Source organism: Montipora capricornis, chromosome 2 (genome assembly GCF_036669925.1).
Source record: "Montipora capricornis isolate CH-2021 chromosome 2, ASM3666992v2, whole genome shotgun sequence".
Taxonomy (NCBI): Eukaryota; Metazoa; Cnidaria; class Anthozoa; order Scleractinia; family Acroporidae; genus Montipora; species Montipora capricornis.
The window spans coordinates 37501-55000 of record NC_090884.1 but is presented as its reverse complement, the minus strand read 5'-3'; the positions used below and the strand labels follow the sequence as shown (position 1 = coordinate 55000).

The 17500-nt window shown below is 39.0% G+C and overlaps 2 protein-coding genes across 2 annotated transcripts in view; both read right to left on the bottom strand.

The window, feature by feature from the left end:
• Positions 1 to 11468, bottom strand: part of LOC138037692 (uncharacterized) — a 39269-nt gene extending 27801 nt beyond the window's left edge. Inside the window, exons 1-3 of the mRNA XM_068883595.1 lie at positions 11432 to 11468; positions 8335 to 10086; positions 5583 to 5934 (exon numbers count right to left, since the gene is read on the bottom strand). Coding sequence (XP_068739696.1) covers positions 5583 to 5934; positions 8335 to 10086; positions 11432 to 11468 — 2141 coding nt within the window. The remainder of the gene's footprint in view (positions 1 to 5582; positions 5935 to 8334; positions 10087 to 11431) is intronic.
• The window catches only part of LOC138038284 (uncharacterized), a 111720-nt gene that overhangs the window by 87634 nt on the left and 6586 nt on the right, over positions 1 to 17500 (bottom strand). The window lies entirely within an intron of this gene.

Below are 17500 nucleotides of genomic sequence, written 5' to 3'. Positions count from 1 at the left end.
CGTCTCGTTTCATAACGTTTTGGCTCTACAAGTTTCATTACGTGTGACCCAAAAAACAATCACAGTGTTTAACAGAAATATTTCAACGTTATCACAACGTGTTCATCAGTCGAGTGTTTGATTTAACATGTGATTTTAAACCACTTTAGTGCTCCGTCAACAGATGGCAAGGACCACGTCAAGCTTAGATTGCATTAAGATATGCTCCCAGAGCAGGAATATGATCTTTTCGATGATTAAGTTATCATTATTGTACAATGGTCTATTGAAAACTCCCTAGATTGCAACCTAACCTAAAAAGTAAAATTTAAATATAAATTTTAGAACTGAGTTCAGTTCTTAGTCTTGAGCGAGAAAATCAAGTTATCACTAGTTATACACTCAGAACCAATATGAGGCATCCATGTCCCAACTCGTCAGTGTTCGGAGTTCGTTTGAAAGAATCTTGCGATCGACGAAGGCCATAGTCATTAACAAGCAAATTCACTTGCTTCAAACTTTTTCGTCATAATTCCAGTTTTCCACTTTAGCCGAACCATTCAGGAAATGAATTTGAAGAACGTTGTCAAAAACAGTTCATTTCCATTCTGAACGAGAGGGTTGACTGTTTGAATTTCGCAGAGAACAGGGAGGGAATGTGTAAAGTTAAAAACCAAAGTGCATGCAGAGCACGAAAACACTGGTCTATATTGGAGAAGCAAGCATGAGCCTCTATCAGAGCTTAGTTCTTTCCAAAGATAATGTAATTTAATTAATTTTTATCCATTTTTGCACTGTAGTTTGTTTGGCACGAACAACTATTTACCGCGTCAATTCAAAAATAATTTAGGCAAAAGAGACGTAATCAAAGCCGTGTTCATTGATTGGTTTAGGTGACATCACTTGGTGAGAGAAGCTGTTCTAAATATTTATCATATCTTTCAGATGGTATACGCTCTATGATTGGCCAATTTAGCGGACCGTATAAGAATATAAGTGCTACATGGCCAACATTTGCAAAAAGGTAACCCTTCCTTGTACTTGCACATGTTCATTGCCGTGACTTTAACATCTTCAGTTCCCACGGCGAGACGGAGAGACAGGTTATTGTTCTTGCTATCAAACATTACTCTCACCGTGCCTCTCTCCACCCAGGTGTATAAATGGGTACCGGCGAAATGCTGGGGGTAACCCTGCGATGGACTAGCATCCCATCCAGGGGGGAGTAGAAATACTCCTAGTTGCTTCATGCTACGGAAACGGGAGATAAGCGCCGGCCTGATGGAACATTAGGGAGCTTACGAAACCACGACGCCGACGGCAACGACGACGCTACAAAACAATAGGTTTAGTGAACAAAAACAATGGCTCTGCAGGCTCTGCACTTGCGTTTTACATTTTGATACATTTGTTTGCCGTCATCTCCTAAATGACGACGTGAAATGACCAAATTCAAGGTTCTGTGGAGGACGTTAGCACATGACGATGAATTTTCAGTTCTCTCTCTACGCTTCCAACCGAGTCATACTAGTTTAATTCCTCGACAGTTACTACGCATTTTTAACGCGAAACGACATGTAATAGTTTCGTCGTGATATGAATAACGCGAACTTGTAATTTTAAATGAAGTCCTCGTAGCCGTCGTCGTCCCCGTTTCGTAAGTTCCCTATTGGCTCGTAAGCAGTGACTTTACCTTTTTTTACACACGTGACATGCAGGGCGGCCATGTTGGATGGCAATACAACACAATTTCCTTTCGCAGAATTTGCATAATAATAAAGTTTAGTTCCCAGCGGAGAGACAGGTTATTGTTCTTGCTATCCAACATGGCCACCATGACATTACATGCAAACCAGCAATCGTTTGTGCCAGTTGAACGTTCCGCTTGACTTCAACTAGTTTCCTTTTCTGCAGGCTTGATTACCGCAGAGATCATATAATAGAGCGTTTTCACTCACGTGACTAGAATTGATGCTAATTTAATGAAACAAAAAAAATTACTTGCAAAAAATACAGTTAAATTCCCAGAGGATTAGTTTGGAACACCAACATGGCCGCCGTTTCTTTGTTTTGGATTGGAACACCAACATGGCTGCTGTGACGTCATGTGAAAACGCTCTATAACTGTCTTACTAACCTCGTTTTCTCGGTCCGTGTTGTAAGTTAGGGATCCTCGTTTTTTCTAGTTCCGAGCTAGGACAACGTCAACAAAAATGCCACGTTCCAAAGAGATATAGCTATTAATATGATGGTCAAACACCTTTAAGTTTACTTGATAGTTCAGAATGTTTTGTCTTGGTCAAAAAATAACAAAGTTAGATTTTTTTTTTTAATTTAATGATAACTTGTTAGCAATCAACCAGTCATAGATCTTACTGAGTTCTGCATTAACTTTAATTCTCCAGTGCCTTAAGGTTTTTATCAGCATAAAAAAGGTTAGTATCCTCTGCCAACAAATGAAATTTAAGCTGACCAGAACTGTTAGATATACCAAATAATGTAGATGAGGAAAAGCAACGATCCTAGCACCGATACCTGTGGAACTTCTGATAATATTACTTCCTTTTTTTATATGCTTTTAACACCAATTTGCGTTGTCGGTTGAAGGTAAGAAGCAAACCATTCATTTGTTACCTCGCGTACGCCATAGTGATCCAATATTTGCAATAATATTAAATAATCTACAGTGTCAAATGCTTTCTTTAAATCTATAAATATGCCGCATGAATACATCCTATTGTCAATGTTATTTTCAATTTACACATATTAAATGAAAGATTTTACAACTGAACCCACTGGGAACTCGGAAAAATCCGAGCCCCAAATGGCATTCGAATTTTTACGACCTAGCTTCCGTCATTTAGTCGGATGCTCTGAGCTACTGGAGACTCTATGGTGAGCAAGGGTGAAATGTGGGTCTTTGACTCACATTTCGCTTATTTTCAGTTTGATTAATTATATCTAGAATAGCAAGCTCAGGGGAACGCTTTTCACGGAAACCATATCGTGAATCACTAAATGTATTTTTTTTTCCCACAAGAAATATTTAAGGCGATAATATATCATTTTTTTCAAAACTATGCTCTCAGGTTTAAGATAATTGGCACACTGTTATTATATCCCATCGCTAAAGGATTATAACAACAAAATCCTCGGAATATTTGCTAATTGTTGTATAAATTGGCTGAGAAACCTATGAAGCATTATACAGATCGAAAAGAAAGCTTTGGAACGAGGCTAAAGGCCAAGGCGGATAACTCTCTGAGACTTGCATAATTCTTAAAATAACACGAAATAAGATATGTAACAGTAACAAATGATGAAGTTTACTTTCCTCATTTACAATATTTTCAGAGCTCCAAAAAAATACGAAGACTTCGATTGCATTTTCAAAGGGGCAGTGTCACGCTGCTTTAGTCAAACTTCAAAACACTTAAAGACGTCCTTGCACCAATGAAAACCGAAAAATAAGGCTGTAGTTTTGTTGCCAATAACCTGCACTGAATCTATTCTTTGTTGTTTGCAGCCAAGGATGGAGAGGATGCATGGAAATGGATTGAAACTTGAAAAAACTACCCAATTTTTTCAAGTTTGGAGACTTTGTTTTTAGAAGACACCAAAAATTAAATACGAATAGCTCTTTTTGCCATAAATATATTTCATTTCTTGTCAGTGGGTTGTCAGGAATGTTTTACATGTGAATTAAGTACTAAGTTAGATTTTTACCCATTTTGACGTAAAAACAGCAAATTTAGCATGACAATGCCCCTTTTAACTGTTTCAAATTGAAAAATTCATAACAAAAAAATAAGACGTGACGTCATTCGTTATTGTTTAAATACAGGCAGGTATAAAAGTCGGACGGGATGGAGTCGAATCGCTCACCTTGGGTCGACGTAAAAAATATGATAAGGCGTAAAAACATTTTTGTACCTGTCCGTTAAATACTCTACATTATTGAACGATTAATATCCAATGTAGAAGTTAGCCTTGTGTCAGTTGGCTGGTGCTTAGCCGATTAAAACAAGGGAAATATTTTGAATGAGTAATAACGATATAAGAAATAAAATATGTGTGTGCCCTCTTTGCTTTCGAGGCCATCAGTTCGACGACGACGACGGTCGGAAGCACTCGGACTTTTCCCAGCATCCCCGAGTAAACATCGGAAAACACATATATTGATAACAGGGATGTTTCTGGTAATTTTCCGATTAACAGGTGTGAAACTTTCGGCACAAATAAAGGCTCCCTTACGGTTAGTTATAATTTCATAGTAAACTGTCGTAACTAAAATTAATGCACCTTTTACTTATAGAATGGCCATCTTTACAATACTTTATGTTAGTTGTTTAGTTTCTCCAACCACGTAACGCCGAATCCAATTCACCGTGTAACTGGATAAATCATGGTGCGGCTTCTTATTGCAATTCACCAAGTTCCAAGCGAACGACTTCTAGCTCTTGTTGTGTCCTGCAGGGAAAGATTAAAAGCAAACGGCACCAATTTAAGGATAATACGAAGGAGAACTGCAAGTTTGGATAATACGATTCCTCCCTATCGACCTGGGGCCGGTTGCTCCAAGCCTGGTTAAGTTAGCGGTAACCGTTGGTTAAAAGTTATCAAAACCTTCCATAGTATTTAAAGAACGCTGGTTAGTGCTAATCATGCTTCGAGCAACCCGCGCCTGGTCGGCCTTAGTTCCAAGTAACGATAGGCGTTTGATAACGCTAAGAAATGTGCCACGGCCATAAATTCAGCGCCTCGCTGAAAATCTTACCTTAGCTCTAAATTTCTACGCAACTGGTCCCTCGATCTTTTTCATCACGAAGTTCTTGCAAAAGTAAACTTTAACACAAATTTTTATCTCGAGAGTTTTGATCACTATCGCTTTTCTCATTGTTTGAGCTTTCCAAAGGACTGCTGTTCATCACTTAAGGAGAAATGGACACAATTCGGGACTGTCGAAAACGCACAACGAGACACGTTTCCTGTATACTCACAACTTAATTCTTCTCCAGAGTGAATTACATAAGAATGTTGCCTTATGGCATGGGTGGGGTCCCCAGCACAGTCACAAATGAGTCTATTTTTAGAATACCCGTTCCCGCGAAAATCAGTTGTCATAAAAACATGGCAGAAGCAGTCACGAGCGACATGGCTTTTTCTGATTGGTTAAAATTGGCGGCCCTTTGTTTGTTTCGCGCGCAAAGTGTATCTAAAAATAAATTCACTTGTGACTGTGCTGGGACAAGGCCGCAAAGTGATAGATCAACACTTTTATCTAATTCACTCTTGTTCTTCTGTATGACGATCTACAACACTCAATTCAACTCAACAGCTCGCTAAACAAATCTGATCGGTGCAAAGTACATGATTAGACATCACGTAATTCTTAGTTTGTGCTAAATTGTTGGCGTCAATCATCAAGGTAATTAAATCAAGTCTTGCAGTTACCGACAGGGATCAGAAATGGAGCGGAAGTGTCTCGGGACATTAAGGTCAGCGCTTCCTATTATCTTCAAAGCCAAGTTTCCTTTATTTATGATCTGAATGGAATAAACCCTGCAAGTCGATACAACAAATAACCGATGAGATGAACTTACTGTTGAACAATAGTGTCGTCATTCGCTAATTTCTCTTGCATCTCTTTGCACCTCTTTAAGTAGGTCTTTGCCTGCTGGAAGTCCCTCTTTTCCTTTAATACCATTCCAAGATCAAACAGGGATTTGGCGGTATCCCTATGGACGCCCAACAATTTCAGCCGAATCTCCAAAGCTTCCCTCACGTACTGTTCAGCAGCTTCGATCTTCCCCAGATCACGATAATTATTGGACAGGTTGTTAAGGATGGTAGCAGTGAAAGGATGATCACCTAATCTTTCTCTGTAGATCGGCAAAACGTCATTTTCTCGGATTTCTACGGCCTGTTCATGATGGTTTTCAAGCGAAAGAGCCACTAAAAAGGAAATAAAATTTGTCTGGTGACCATTTCCAATTTCACCTACGCTTTTTTAAGGCCACGCTGTTCATTTGCAGATTTTTCGCGCAATTTCTTTTTCTGTGCTCACCGCGATGGCACTTTCGGCCCCAGAGCCCCATTAAATTACCGCATGTGTAAGTGGTTGCTAAGGGCAACATTGCGGGCAAAAAAGCAGTCACACTGCGCAACGGAAAAGACAATCCGCTAAAATCGTTACAGAAAATTTTCTATTATTTGCAGCGATTTCTTCAACTTGGCATGCAACATTTTATGGCTGTTGCTAGTTGCGTGTAACAGCGCCTTTGGACTGAGTAGTTTTAAACGAAGTGCTTAAACTCGATAATCAAAGTAATTATACTAACCAATCAAAAGAATGCGCCGATCAACTAGAAACTTCAAAGCCCGGGCATTTGAATTTTTGAAGATTGGATCGTTCAAATTCCCGCCCCCTCGGGCCAAAGTGGTGTTCAAATGCCCTACCGTATCGTCGGATTTGTCTGTCATACCCTACAAAGAGCAATCGTCGTTGGCTCCTGTCGTCTTAATAAATCTTGTGTATAAATATGCTAACGCATGCTTCTTGACCTTTTATGTGATAATGCCGTTTTCACCAGAATTGAGCTACTGTAAAAACACAACTTTAATATTGAAACTGTTAAAAGTGACTTGAAAATTGAATTAATTAAGTCGGACAATGCCAATAAGCAAGTATAAGCTGCTCTAACTCCGAAACACGGCAAAGGTTGTTTAACGAGGGAACTGTATAATTATCAACAACAGAGCCTAGAGCGTTTACGGCTGCATTTATTTTAAATTGTTCAGTGTCGGTTGATTACTTCTAACAGAAACGTACAGCTTTCAGAGCTTTAACAATGAAATGGTATATATAGTATGACAAAGACGAATTACGCAGCCAAAATTCCTTTGAAGACAACTTTTGAAGATCTATTTTGTAAGCCAATGGCTCACAAATGCTATATCTCCTCTTTTAAACTCTTTCATCTCGTCCAAACAAGTCTTTTATAGCTGTTGGCGACATTGGTGCCCGAAAAAAAATCCTGACACTTCCGGTTCAATTTTTCCCACCCCACGCAGGCAAAGGTCAAATTCCCCACTCCCCAGGCACAGAAGATATTCAAATGCAGGGCTTTGCCCGGGAGGGGGGGTGTTAAAGTTTCAATTTGATCGGCGCATAAGCCTAAACAGCGCCATGAACCAGCAACTACATGTATCACATACAAAAGAACGGAAAAAAGGCGCAAGTGTGAATCGCGATCTGTTTCGCTTCTCCTTGGTTGAAAAGATTAGGAGGATTTTTCAACCAATCACTTAAAACCTACAGCACACTAAAATTTTCTCTTGTCGGCAGGTGTGCAGTGAATTCAGACAAATCTGCGACAAGATCGGGGTTTTTCGGACGATATCTGACAGTGCTCGATCTCAAAATGTCTTCTCGGGCTTTGTTTGAGCACCGACGACGAGAACGACTACGAGTACGTATTCGTACTCGTTGTCGAAAAAATAAGGTTAAGCATAGATCAACAACGAGAACTAAAATAATTTGGCCCCTTTTTTAAACTTTAAAATCATGATTTGCATATTTAGTGGCCAAAAACAATAGCTTTGCACGCCCTGCACGTGCGTTTTACACTTTCGTCCAAAATGCCAAATTCGAGGTTTTATAAAGAACGCCAGCACTTCAGGATAAATTTTCATTTTCTCCCCTAAATTAAGTGCCGTTCCGACGAGTGTCATTTTTGAGGAACTATCACACCAATGTCACATTTAAAAGGTTGAAATAATCACGAAGCGATCGAAATAACGTGAATTTATATATTGAGATGACGATCTCGTTGCCGTCGCCGTCGTCGACGTCGGTGCTTAAGCTCCCTGGTTTGTCGGGCTTCGAGCCCGCCGAAACCAATTAGGAAGTGTCATAAGAGTCACGTGAGCCAGCGTCTTTTACAACATGGCGGAAATCGAAAAGTTTTCGAGGGGTGGACACCTGAAAGAAAAGGACTTGTTGCAAGCTTTTGGATGAGTCGGCCCCAAGCCTGGGCGCAGTTAGTGGCGACAAACAATCGGCCAGTGTGCGCAAGCTGGTGCCCAGACAAATTTTCAGCCGATTTTTCCCCGGCGGATAAAAAAATCTGCAGTTATACGACAAAAAATCGGCTAGTGTGCGGAAGCCTTAAGCAGCAGGGAATCGCAACCGCCCGGGTACTTTCGACAGTTAATTCAACAACGCTCTTAAGAAACGTGAAAGAAAACTGATAGGAACGATTACATTATCAATAAATTTCTCAAATGACCTTGGAGAGTGAAACAACCCTCACATTCCCCTCAATTCTTGGTCAGTATGATCCATAGACTTACCCGCCTTGTCATTAAATGTTGCACCCAGCATGACGTGGCAGACATTTTTGCCGCCTTCTTCTTCATCCGGTGTCCTCAATGCGTTTCGCCTGATGAGAATTGCGTCCTCAATCAAAGCTCTTCCTCGTTCACGGGTGTCATTACTTTTTGCTAAACAGCGTCCAAGCTTAGCGAGACATTGGGCTCTGCTGTTACCACGGTTGATGCCAAGGTCACTCTGGATTTTGTTGGCTCTCTCCAAATAGGGTTGAGCTCGCGCAATAGCTTTATCACACAGACCAGCTGTGCACGTACAGTTGAAAATTTCCTTGATTCCAAGGGAAGTCAGACATTCACCGAGTCTTCGTTGGTCTCCAATTTCTTCACATTTCTGTTCCAAGGATTTGTAGACTTTCTCAAACGTGGAGTTCGCCATCATCTTTGCAAGCAGCTCTCCCGCCATGTTAAAGGCATCAATGCATTTCGTAACACGTTCTGCATCCACTTCACCCGAATCAATCCACTCTACAAGCTGAATCACATTTTCTTTTTCCCATGCAAAGTCCTCGATAGCTGACTCCACCGCATCTTTGCTTAAAAACTTCTTGGAAGTGTCTTTTAAGAAAGAAATGAGGTGATCGACGAGCAGATTACGGGCGCAACTTAAGACCTCACGAAACCTCTCTTCCGTTGCCGCCTTAAGCTTACAGTATTCTCGAATGATCGAGAGGAATGTATACCGCCATGTTTCTCCAAACTTATTTTGCTGCAAGAGAGAGCAGTTTCCCAGTTCAACAACATGGCCTATGATACCAAGCTCACTTGACGTAGCGGAGCAAAAGGCTTTAGCAGCTTTTAGTGGCGTGAACCAACCTCTAAGAAGAGCCACACTTAAAAGGGTATGCTGTTCGTGTGGTCTTAGTCTACTAAAGCAATAGTTCAGGCATTCGCTAATCTGATCCTGTGGAACTGTATTCATCCTCTCGAAGGTTTGCATTTTCTTCTCCGGAGGAGAGCTGCTCATATAGTCCACGAGATCGACCAGATTAGCTGCCGACGACATGAAAGTGTGAAGAACGAGCGGAATACCATTACAGGTTTCGTGTAGTTGGTTGGATGTTTCGACCGTTATCAGTCGATCGCCGGGTGCTTTTTTTAACAGCTCGAAGCTTTCTTCTGATGAAAACGGATTCAATGTCATCGTCTTTCCCCAAATTTGAGGAAAACAAACAATCCTAGATGAAGTAACAAGTAACTTAACGTTTCTTGCGCACTTCGAAATTTCACCGATAGAGTTCTTGATCATCCTTCGGTCATTACAGTCGGGACATGAAGATGCAGCCGATCGTTGATTTTCGACCTGTTCGTTGTCATTCGCATTACCAAGTAAAAACTCAAAGTTGTCCAGCAACAAAAGTATAAAGAAGCTCTTGTTCAGTGCAATCAAACGATTCTTGATTTCAGCTTCTGGGTTGTTTGCAGGATAACGTGAATGGTAAATTTGACGAATGACTTTTTCTGAAAAGTCTGCGTAAGAATAAATGTACTTGCAATTTATGTATACAACCAATTCGTGACCGTTAGGTAGAAGTACTTCATTGGCCGCCTTGATGGCCAAGGTTGTCTTCCCAATTCCTGGAGCTCCATGTAATAAGACGCATTTACACCTGTTTTCTGGACGCAGACAGGTCAGAATTTTTGACAGCTCATCACTTTGTCGATGGACAAAATGTGGAATCGCTTCTGGAAGCTCAGACAAATTCCGTAGGTGAGCTTAAAACAAAAAAACATTTTAAGACATTAACAGCGATGCGAGCATTCCAATACTATAATTATTAGGGCATCATAAAATATTTCTTCAGAACAGTGTTTTACGGCTGAAAATTAATTTAGAGTCAAGACATTAAAATTCTGCTGCATTAAGAAAAACAGTAGGCCATTCGCGCAGTAATTAATTTAAGAACAACCTGCCACTAACTCTGCCTGGACCAACACTTAGCCACTGGAAAACTTGAAAATTTACAGGCACATGTAAATCCAGTTTCCAAAGTGTAAATTTGGATTTACATGTTTTGTAAATTACAATTTACACGTTAAGGTTCCGTAAACTAAGATTTAAAAGGTATTTATATGTTGGAGTGAATTAGGTAAATAACCTGTAAATAGTAATTGACATGGTCATGTTCTTGAAGTATAAATAGAGGAACATGTAAATAAGATTTATATTGTTTCAAATGAATTTACAGTATGTTAATCATGTAAATGGGTTTAAAATATCCTGTAAATAACATGTAAATTGTTACAATCCTGTAAATCGAATTTCCATGAAACTTTCATGCTTCAGTTGATCATGTAAATTGACTGTAAATAGTGACTGAAAATCATTCTTTCGGAAGTTCAAGTTGAAGAGCATGTAAATGACATGGAAGTGGAGTTTTCAAAAAGTCAGGTTTCAAAAACCATGTTATTAAAATTTTCACCAGGCTTTCTTCACTGATGTTCGAACAAGTAAATCATGTAAATTTTCCAGTAGAGAGTATAATGTAATGGTCATTTTATGGGAGACACAAATTTGAAAATGAGGAATAGTTTATGAGAAAGGGAGGGCTCTTGAAACCAAACCTCTCTCCGTTACAAAATACAGCTTCAACTTTAATTACCTGGAACAATTGTGGATTTCTCATTGGCGAAATAATAAAAAAACTGAGCCGATTAAAGGGATGTTGATACTTGAACCATGCAAATAATGGAGCAAGGGACAAAATAAATAAACAATGTGGCATCTGAAATGGCTCAGGATTGCTCAGGCTGTGGGAAATTTGTTTCGTCTGACGCTCTATGATGACAGTCGGTAGAATTACAGTAAGATAAAATGCTTCTAAAACATTCTTAGGTAAGAATTTGCACCTTTTTAGCAAGGCTAACTTTATGGCAAAGCGCTTCTTTAGATCCATCAAGTGAGGTGTCCAGCTCTACTTATTGTTGACAGTTGGATGCCCCAGGTTTTTTCTCTCTTAGAGCGACAGAATAGCGAGTTGCGAGTCGCGAGTCGCTGGTCTTAATCTAAGAGAGAAAAAAAAAACCTGTGGCATCCGTGGCATCCAGGGTAATATCTCACGGTTTAGGTAAAGACTGGAATTGATTTTATCCACCATGTTGTATTTCATCGACTATTTCATCAATCACACGTGTTGTGAATCGACGCAGAGAAAGTAATAGAATGGACTATGCCCCTTGTAATGACAATTGCAAGTTGAATTTCAATTATCATTTCAGAATGCAAAGACGAAGAGAATTAGTACAAACCACGACCAAAGAATCACCTCGACTGAATTGACAAACGGAGTTCTGAATGTCATGGCTTTTTCGTTTACTTAAAAATTGTTTCAGAAGGTGATAATGAATACGAGACAGTGTAAAATGAAAACCAGCCTTTAGGCTCAGTTTTTTCTGTCACAGATAGATTAGAGTATTCACACGTTGCAAGCTCAAAAAACCAAACGCTGTCAGAGACAGTGTGGGCTCGCTTAACTCTGTAACCGCGCCTCTATAGTCACAGCGGGTTATTTTTGGCGCAAAAATCTGCTCGATCTCCGTCAGGATAACTCTCGCTAACATCGAGGAAATATGGCTCAATTGAAAACCAGTTCGATTACTCCGATGCCTTGTGTTTCTTTTGAGGGAAGCTAATTTGTTTTTTGTCGCATTGTGTTGTGCTTTAAATGTTGTAACCGGCTCTCCTTTTACAGTAGACACTGAACTCTCCATAATTGTCTTTAATTGGAGCTGAAATTTGTCGGCATCTCAAGACAAAAAAAAATGGACAAAGGCTAGTTGATCAAGATCGATTGTATCAAAACATGAAGCTTTATTTCATTCAGTAAGCCTGATTGCCATGTAGAGTGACCCTGGGTTTGCAATGCAGCAGTGAAAGTTAAGCTTCTATAAAATTGTAGAAGCCATAGTGGATTAAATGTCATGGATTAAATTTACAAAGTGGCTATGCAGACGGGACTCGTACACCAACCTATATTTGCTATTCATATGGGAGTCTTGTAATTGTAATTATCGTTCAAGAAACTGCTTCTAAAATAATTGCTATACTGTATGTTGCTTGGTGTTATGCTAAGAATTTGAAAGTATTGACATCCAACAAGCTCAATGTTGGTCATGTGGAATTGAATTTTTAAGGCAGCCAGCAATTTGGCATCCAATATTTTGTAGAAGGTTTACTCAAGCCAATAATTAACTAAAAAGGCAACATTTGATGGAACTATTAAATATTTTCCTCTCAAACATGGGCATTCACAGGATGCCTAGATGCCCATCTGCCTGTTAAAGCTTACTTGTCCTACATGTACAGTACACTCTTTGTTATGGGTAACCACTTTAAAATGAATAGTCAGTAATAAGCATTTAACGACTGGTCCCTTGGGAAACATTTCATCTCAACGTTTCCCTGAGGTGCAGCCGAGGAAAACACTGAAATTTGAGGGAAACAAAATGAACTGTTGGGGGAAAGATTCAGCTTTTTAACAATTGTTGTTGTTGTTTTTTTTCCAAGCAGTTGTCATGCCTTGCCCATGTAATAATTTTGTGTGTCAGGGGCAAGAGGATGATAATGAGATTGTGGATTGTTTAAAATGTTCTTGTTTTTTAATCCTTTGGGTGTACATTGTTTATTGACCGAGAAAAGTAAATCCAAAATAATGCCTTGTTATTTTTCTATTTCCTTTTTTGCTTTGTTTTGGAAAGTGGATAGGATCAGGAGGGCTAAAGGCCTGTCCTGGGACAACGGAAGAAGACAGCAGAGTTAATTTAGAACTCTGCAATACAATTTTGCTAGATGCAGACATAAAAATCCTCTATGGGGTTTATAAGGTGGAAGGTGCTGGCCAGGTTACTCTGTACAAAACAAAGGGCAGGAAGCACATAAGCAACATTATGTGTTCTTCAAGGAAGCCAAGTGCTTACCAAAAGCAGGTGAAATAACATTTCCCAGTTCAACCTCTCAGACTTGGTATGAGTGTTATATATAACCTCTTGAGAGTTTACATGTAGATAATGACAACTCTACTCTCAGTCTTATGATGAGCTCATGCACAGGCAACACATGTTTAGAGAAACTCAGTGTGGCGAAGTGGATGGGTGTAAATTTATCCTTTTGTTTGTGAATCAAGCACACATGTACATGTACACCCGTATGAATGTGCTGTACAGGCACTAGTGTAATAGGACATGACATCTTTCTTGTGCTTGTGCATGATACATGCATTTTTTTTAAATGTTGAACATTTAATTGGCACTTTCAGTATGGAGTAATGAGGTCTTTAATATTATTTTCATTTTATTATTGCTATTCCTATGTATGTTTACACCAACATTCAAGGTACAGATGTAGCAGGGGTCTAGTATGTATTCCTTCAGTTTAGTGATGAAACTCTTTCTCTTTTTGTTCTGGGAATTTTTTTGTTAGTGCTCTAAGGACAGCTCAAGGAAAAGAGCATGCAAAGGAAAAGCAGAGGTCAGATAATAAAAATAATATCAGATTTTACCACACCTTGATTACATGTTAATTGTGTATGATTCCCAGTGCACTGGTGGCTCAGTTGGTTGAGCATTGGGCTCTCATGCAGGAGGTCGCTGGTTCGAACCCTGGCCAGATCAACACTCTGGATCTTCAAATAACTGAGGACGATATGCGATTGTGAAGGGGAACCTCGTGACCCGAACTTATTGAAGGTCAAACACCGTAAAATGCAATGATTTAGTCACTTCACTCAGTGGCCAGCGATGTGTTTAAGATTACGGTACAGTCCTTTTAACCTTGTGTCCTCGTGGGTAGAATATACCTGAGGATTACAGTTACATGTAGCTCACTTTTAATTTTAACGTGTGTCCCAATAAGTAGGAGTCCTTGATTACAGTTTGGACTTCAACTTACATTGCCGTCATAAACCTTGTGAGTAACTTGTGTGAACAACACACTTCCCTGGCTGAAAACGGCTTGTTCAAGCTCAAATCCAAAAGAAGTTGTTTCAAAAACAGCTTGGGCACCATGATTAAGTCTATCTTGACTCACTTACTTTTGACTTTAGGTTTTAGATAAGAATTCATCATCTCCGCAATGCCAATCCAAAACTGTTTTTAAGCAGTTTGTTGTGATGGGGGAAGGCTATCAGGTACTGGCATGTTCAGAGGCTCCATTCCATCTGGCTTAAAGCTGCATCTCTCCTTCCTGAAAATAATGCCCTGGCATTTGTACAGATTTATTTGTTCCTCCAATCCCCCTTTGCGAGAAACAAGGTTGGAAATTAGTTACCTCCATTTCATTGTGTCCCATCACACAACTGCAGCTTCATTCTGAATGCAAGAGATATGTCCAGGTTTCACCCTAATTAGATGCACGCAGATTTCAATAAGCGTCACGAAGTGTCCCCTTGTTCTTTTCGCCAACTTCAACATCACTTGTGTCTCAGAATACAGACAATTTATGTCACAAAGTGTCCCCCAAATGCTGCTCTTTAAGTAAAGATTAACTGCTGCATGTACCAAAAGCTAAAAATGACGCTAGCCTTTACCCTTACCTTATTGTTGAAAATAGGTAGCAAATGCTTAGACTTAAAGGGACACTTTGTGTTGGATGTCAAAATTGGGCGTGCATCTAATTAGGGTCAAACCTGGACATAAGTGGAATGCAAAGCTACTCTACTTTCTTTGATTTCAGGCAGGATATTATGATTACATTCATAATGTAATGTCCGTAACGTAATGTCCGTAACTTGTTGCATTTTCTCCAGTGATTCACATTGTTGTTGCAAATTCCCAATGCCGTAGTTTGGGCCCCTTCAAGCTAAAAAAGGATCCCAGCTCATGAAAAGATCTGGATTTTAATTGCGGAGAAAAAAGAAAAAAGGTCTGTTTTTGTTACGGACATTACGTAATGTCCATAACAGAAATGTTTTTCAATATAATTCAGCAATAACATTCAAGATGGCCCAAAACCTATCTGAAAATTTAACATTGTCTTGCATTGACTCAGTTTTTTTAACTTGATGAGATTTTTGAGATTAACGTGCCCTGCTATAATAATTTGAAATATTACAGCTTGATAGCTACTTAAGCAAGCTTCTCATTGGTCAACAATCAATGGCCTCTCTTTGCCGTTTACCACAAAACAAACTTTTGACAAATTATTTCCTGAACACTTTGGGGTATCCTCTTTCCAAATATCCATGGTTGGGAATCAAAAGATATGTTTGAGATTTTGACATTTTAGCTACTCTAAAATGGAATGGCCCCCCATCTTTTCCAAACAGAGAATTGTCTGATTGTCAAAGAAATGCTGCCATATACACTGTAATTAACAACTTACTAACCTCACTTGCTTGGGGCTGTACTGGAAAATATTGGCCCTTGGTTGTTTTGTTTGCATCGATCACTTGTCCTGTGGCCAATATTCCCTAGTAAGGCGAGAATGTGTTTTTAGTCCTGAAGAGGTTAATAATGTATAAAGAGTAAGGACTTAGCTGGTAAATCTACTGTTGTTTTCAAACTCCTTTACCATAAGACAATTTATTTTTATTTCTAGGAATCAAATGACAATGTACCAACTAAAGTTCAGAAAGTAGATTTGGAAACTGAGGTAACTGTTATTTTGCCTGTAAAGTGTTGCTGTGATATAATTTACCACTATAGATCTCTTTTGGAACTCATTTTTCTAAGGTTACAGGTTCATATTTTTTCTTGCTTGAATTTTTGTTATACACCAGTTCAATTTTGATTTTCCTTTGTTTCAGATTATGATAAGGAATATTAATTAAACAAAGAAAAATCAAAATTGAATTGCGTTGAAAACTTTTAAACCACAACATCTACATGTACAGTGTATACAGCTGTGGCTAAAGCCCTGGTCAAACGGCGCATGATTGTTGACGATAGTCAATGATAGTTGAAGCTCGCTCTTCTGTTGGACCACCAACTATTATACACTATCATCAACTATCATTCATTTTGAGCTTCTTCAATTTCTTCATGATAGTCGATGATAGTTTTCCTCTTTTGATCACGCATATGATAGTTCATGATAGTTTTTGGTCAGCTGTTTTCCCCAAACATCAGCGGGCTCATTTAAAATGGCCGCCAAAAGTTCCTCGCGAGGCTCAGCTGCAGCTTCAGAAATTCGTGTTTACATCCAAGATGATAATCATGACAAAGAAAATACTGAAGACCAAGATATCTTAGAGAAGATATCCTCTGAAGAAAGCGTCAACTCGCAAGAATTAGAAGAGACACTGCAAAAAAAGAAGCGTATCACTAAATGTTCATTGGTCAAGAAGGGCAATGCGGCAAGATCGAGTAATGGCCTGATATTACGTCTAATAGAGGAATATGAGGCCTGGCCCTGCCTTTGGGAAGCCATTTTAGTGTCCACATTTTTACGCCGAAAGAGCCTGGAACTAGCTGCTCGCGTGACTTTGTATGAGCGACTGCCGGTGAACTACAGTATCATCAACTATCACAATGGCCATTTGAGCATGTGAATGATGATGATAGTTTGGAGAGAATTTTGACTAGGGCTTAAGATTTTATTAGAAGCCAAAAAAACATGAGAAATCCTTTGATATACTCATTTGTTTTCCTAGGAATCAAAAAGTGAACACTAAAACTGTTCATCTTTAATGGGTTTTACATGGAGCTTAAAATTATTTTCTTTGTTGCTCTTACAGTCGCTATGTTTGGGACTGTGTTATAAACTTCTTTGAAGGTGAAACATTACTTGAGGGGACTATGCCACGTTATTCACATTGACAGCAACAAAAAGAAGTAAATTCAAAGTTTACATGTACATGAAAATAAAATAATATTATTTTGATAATTTATTGTATCAATAAAAATGATTATTGGTTTTGTATTTATTTCCTTCTTTTCATATGATGTCAAATACTAAACTATACATGTGGTCAATAATCCTTCTTTAAGGCAAAGAATCAGAAGAAATGATTCTGGCATAATTGATGAAAAGGAGGGTACATGTAACAATGAAAGTGAAGTGCAGACAAACAAAGTGGATGAACTGAGGATGCTGGAGTCGGGCTTTGTAAGTACATTATTTTTAACTTTTTCAGGAAGCTCTAGCATCTTATAGGTGTTTATTATAGGAAAGGGGAAAAAAGTGCTATGCTTA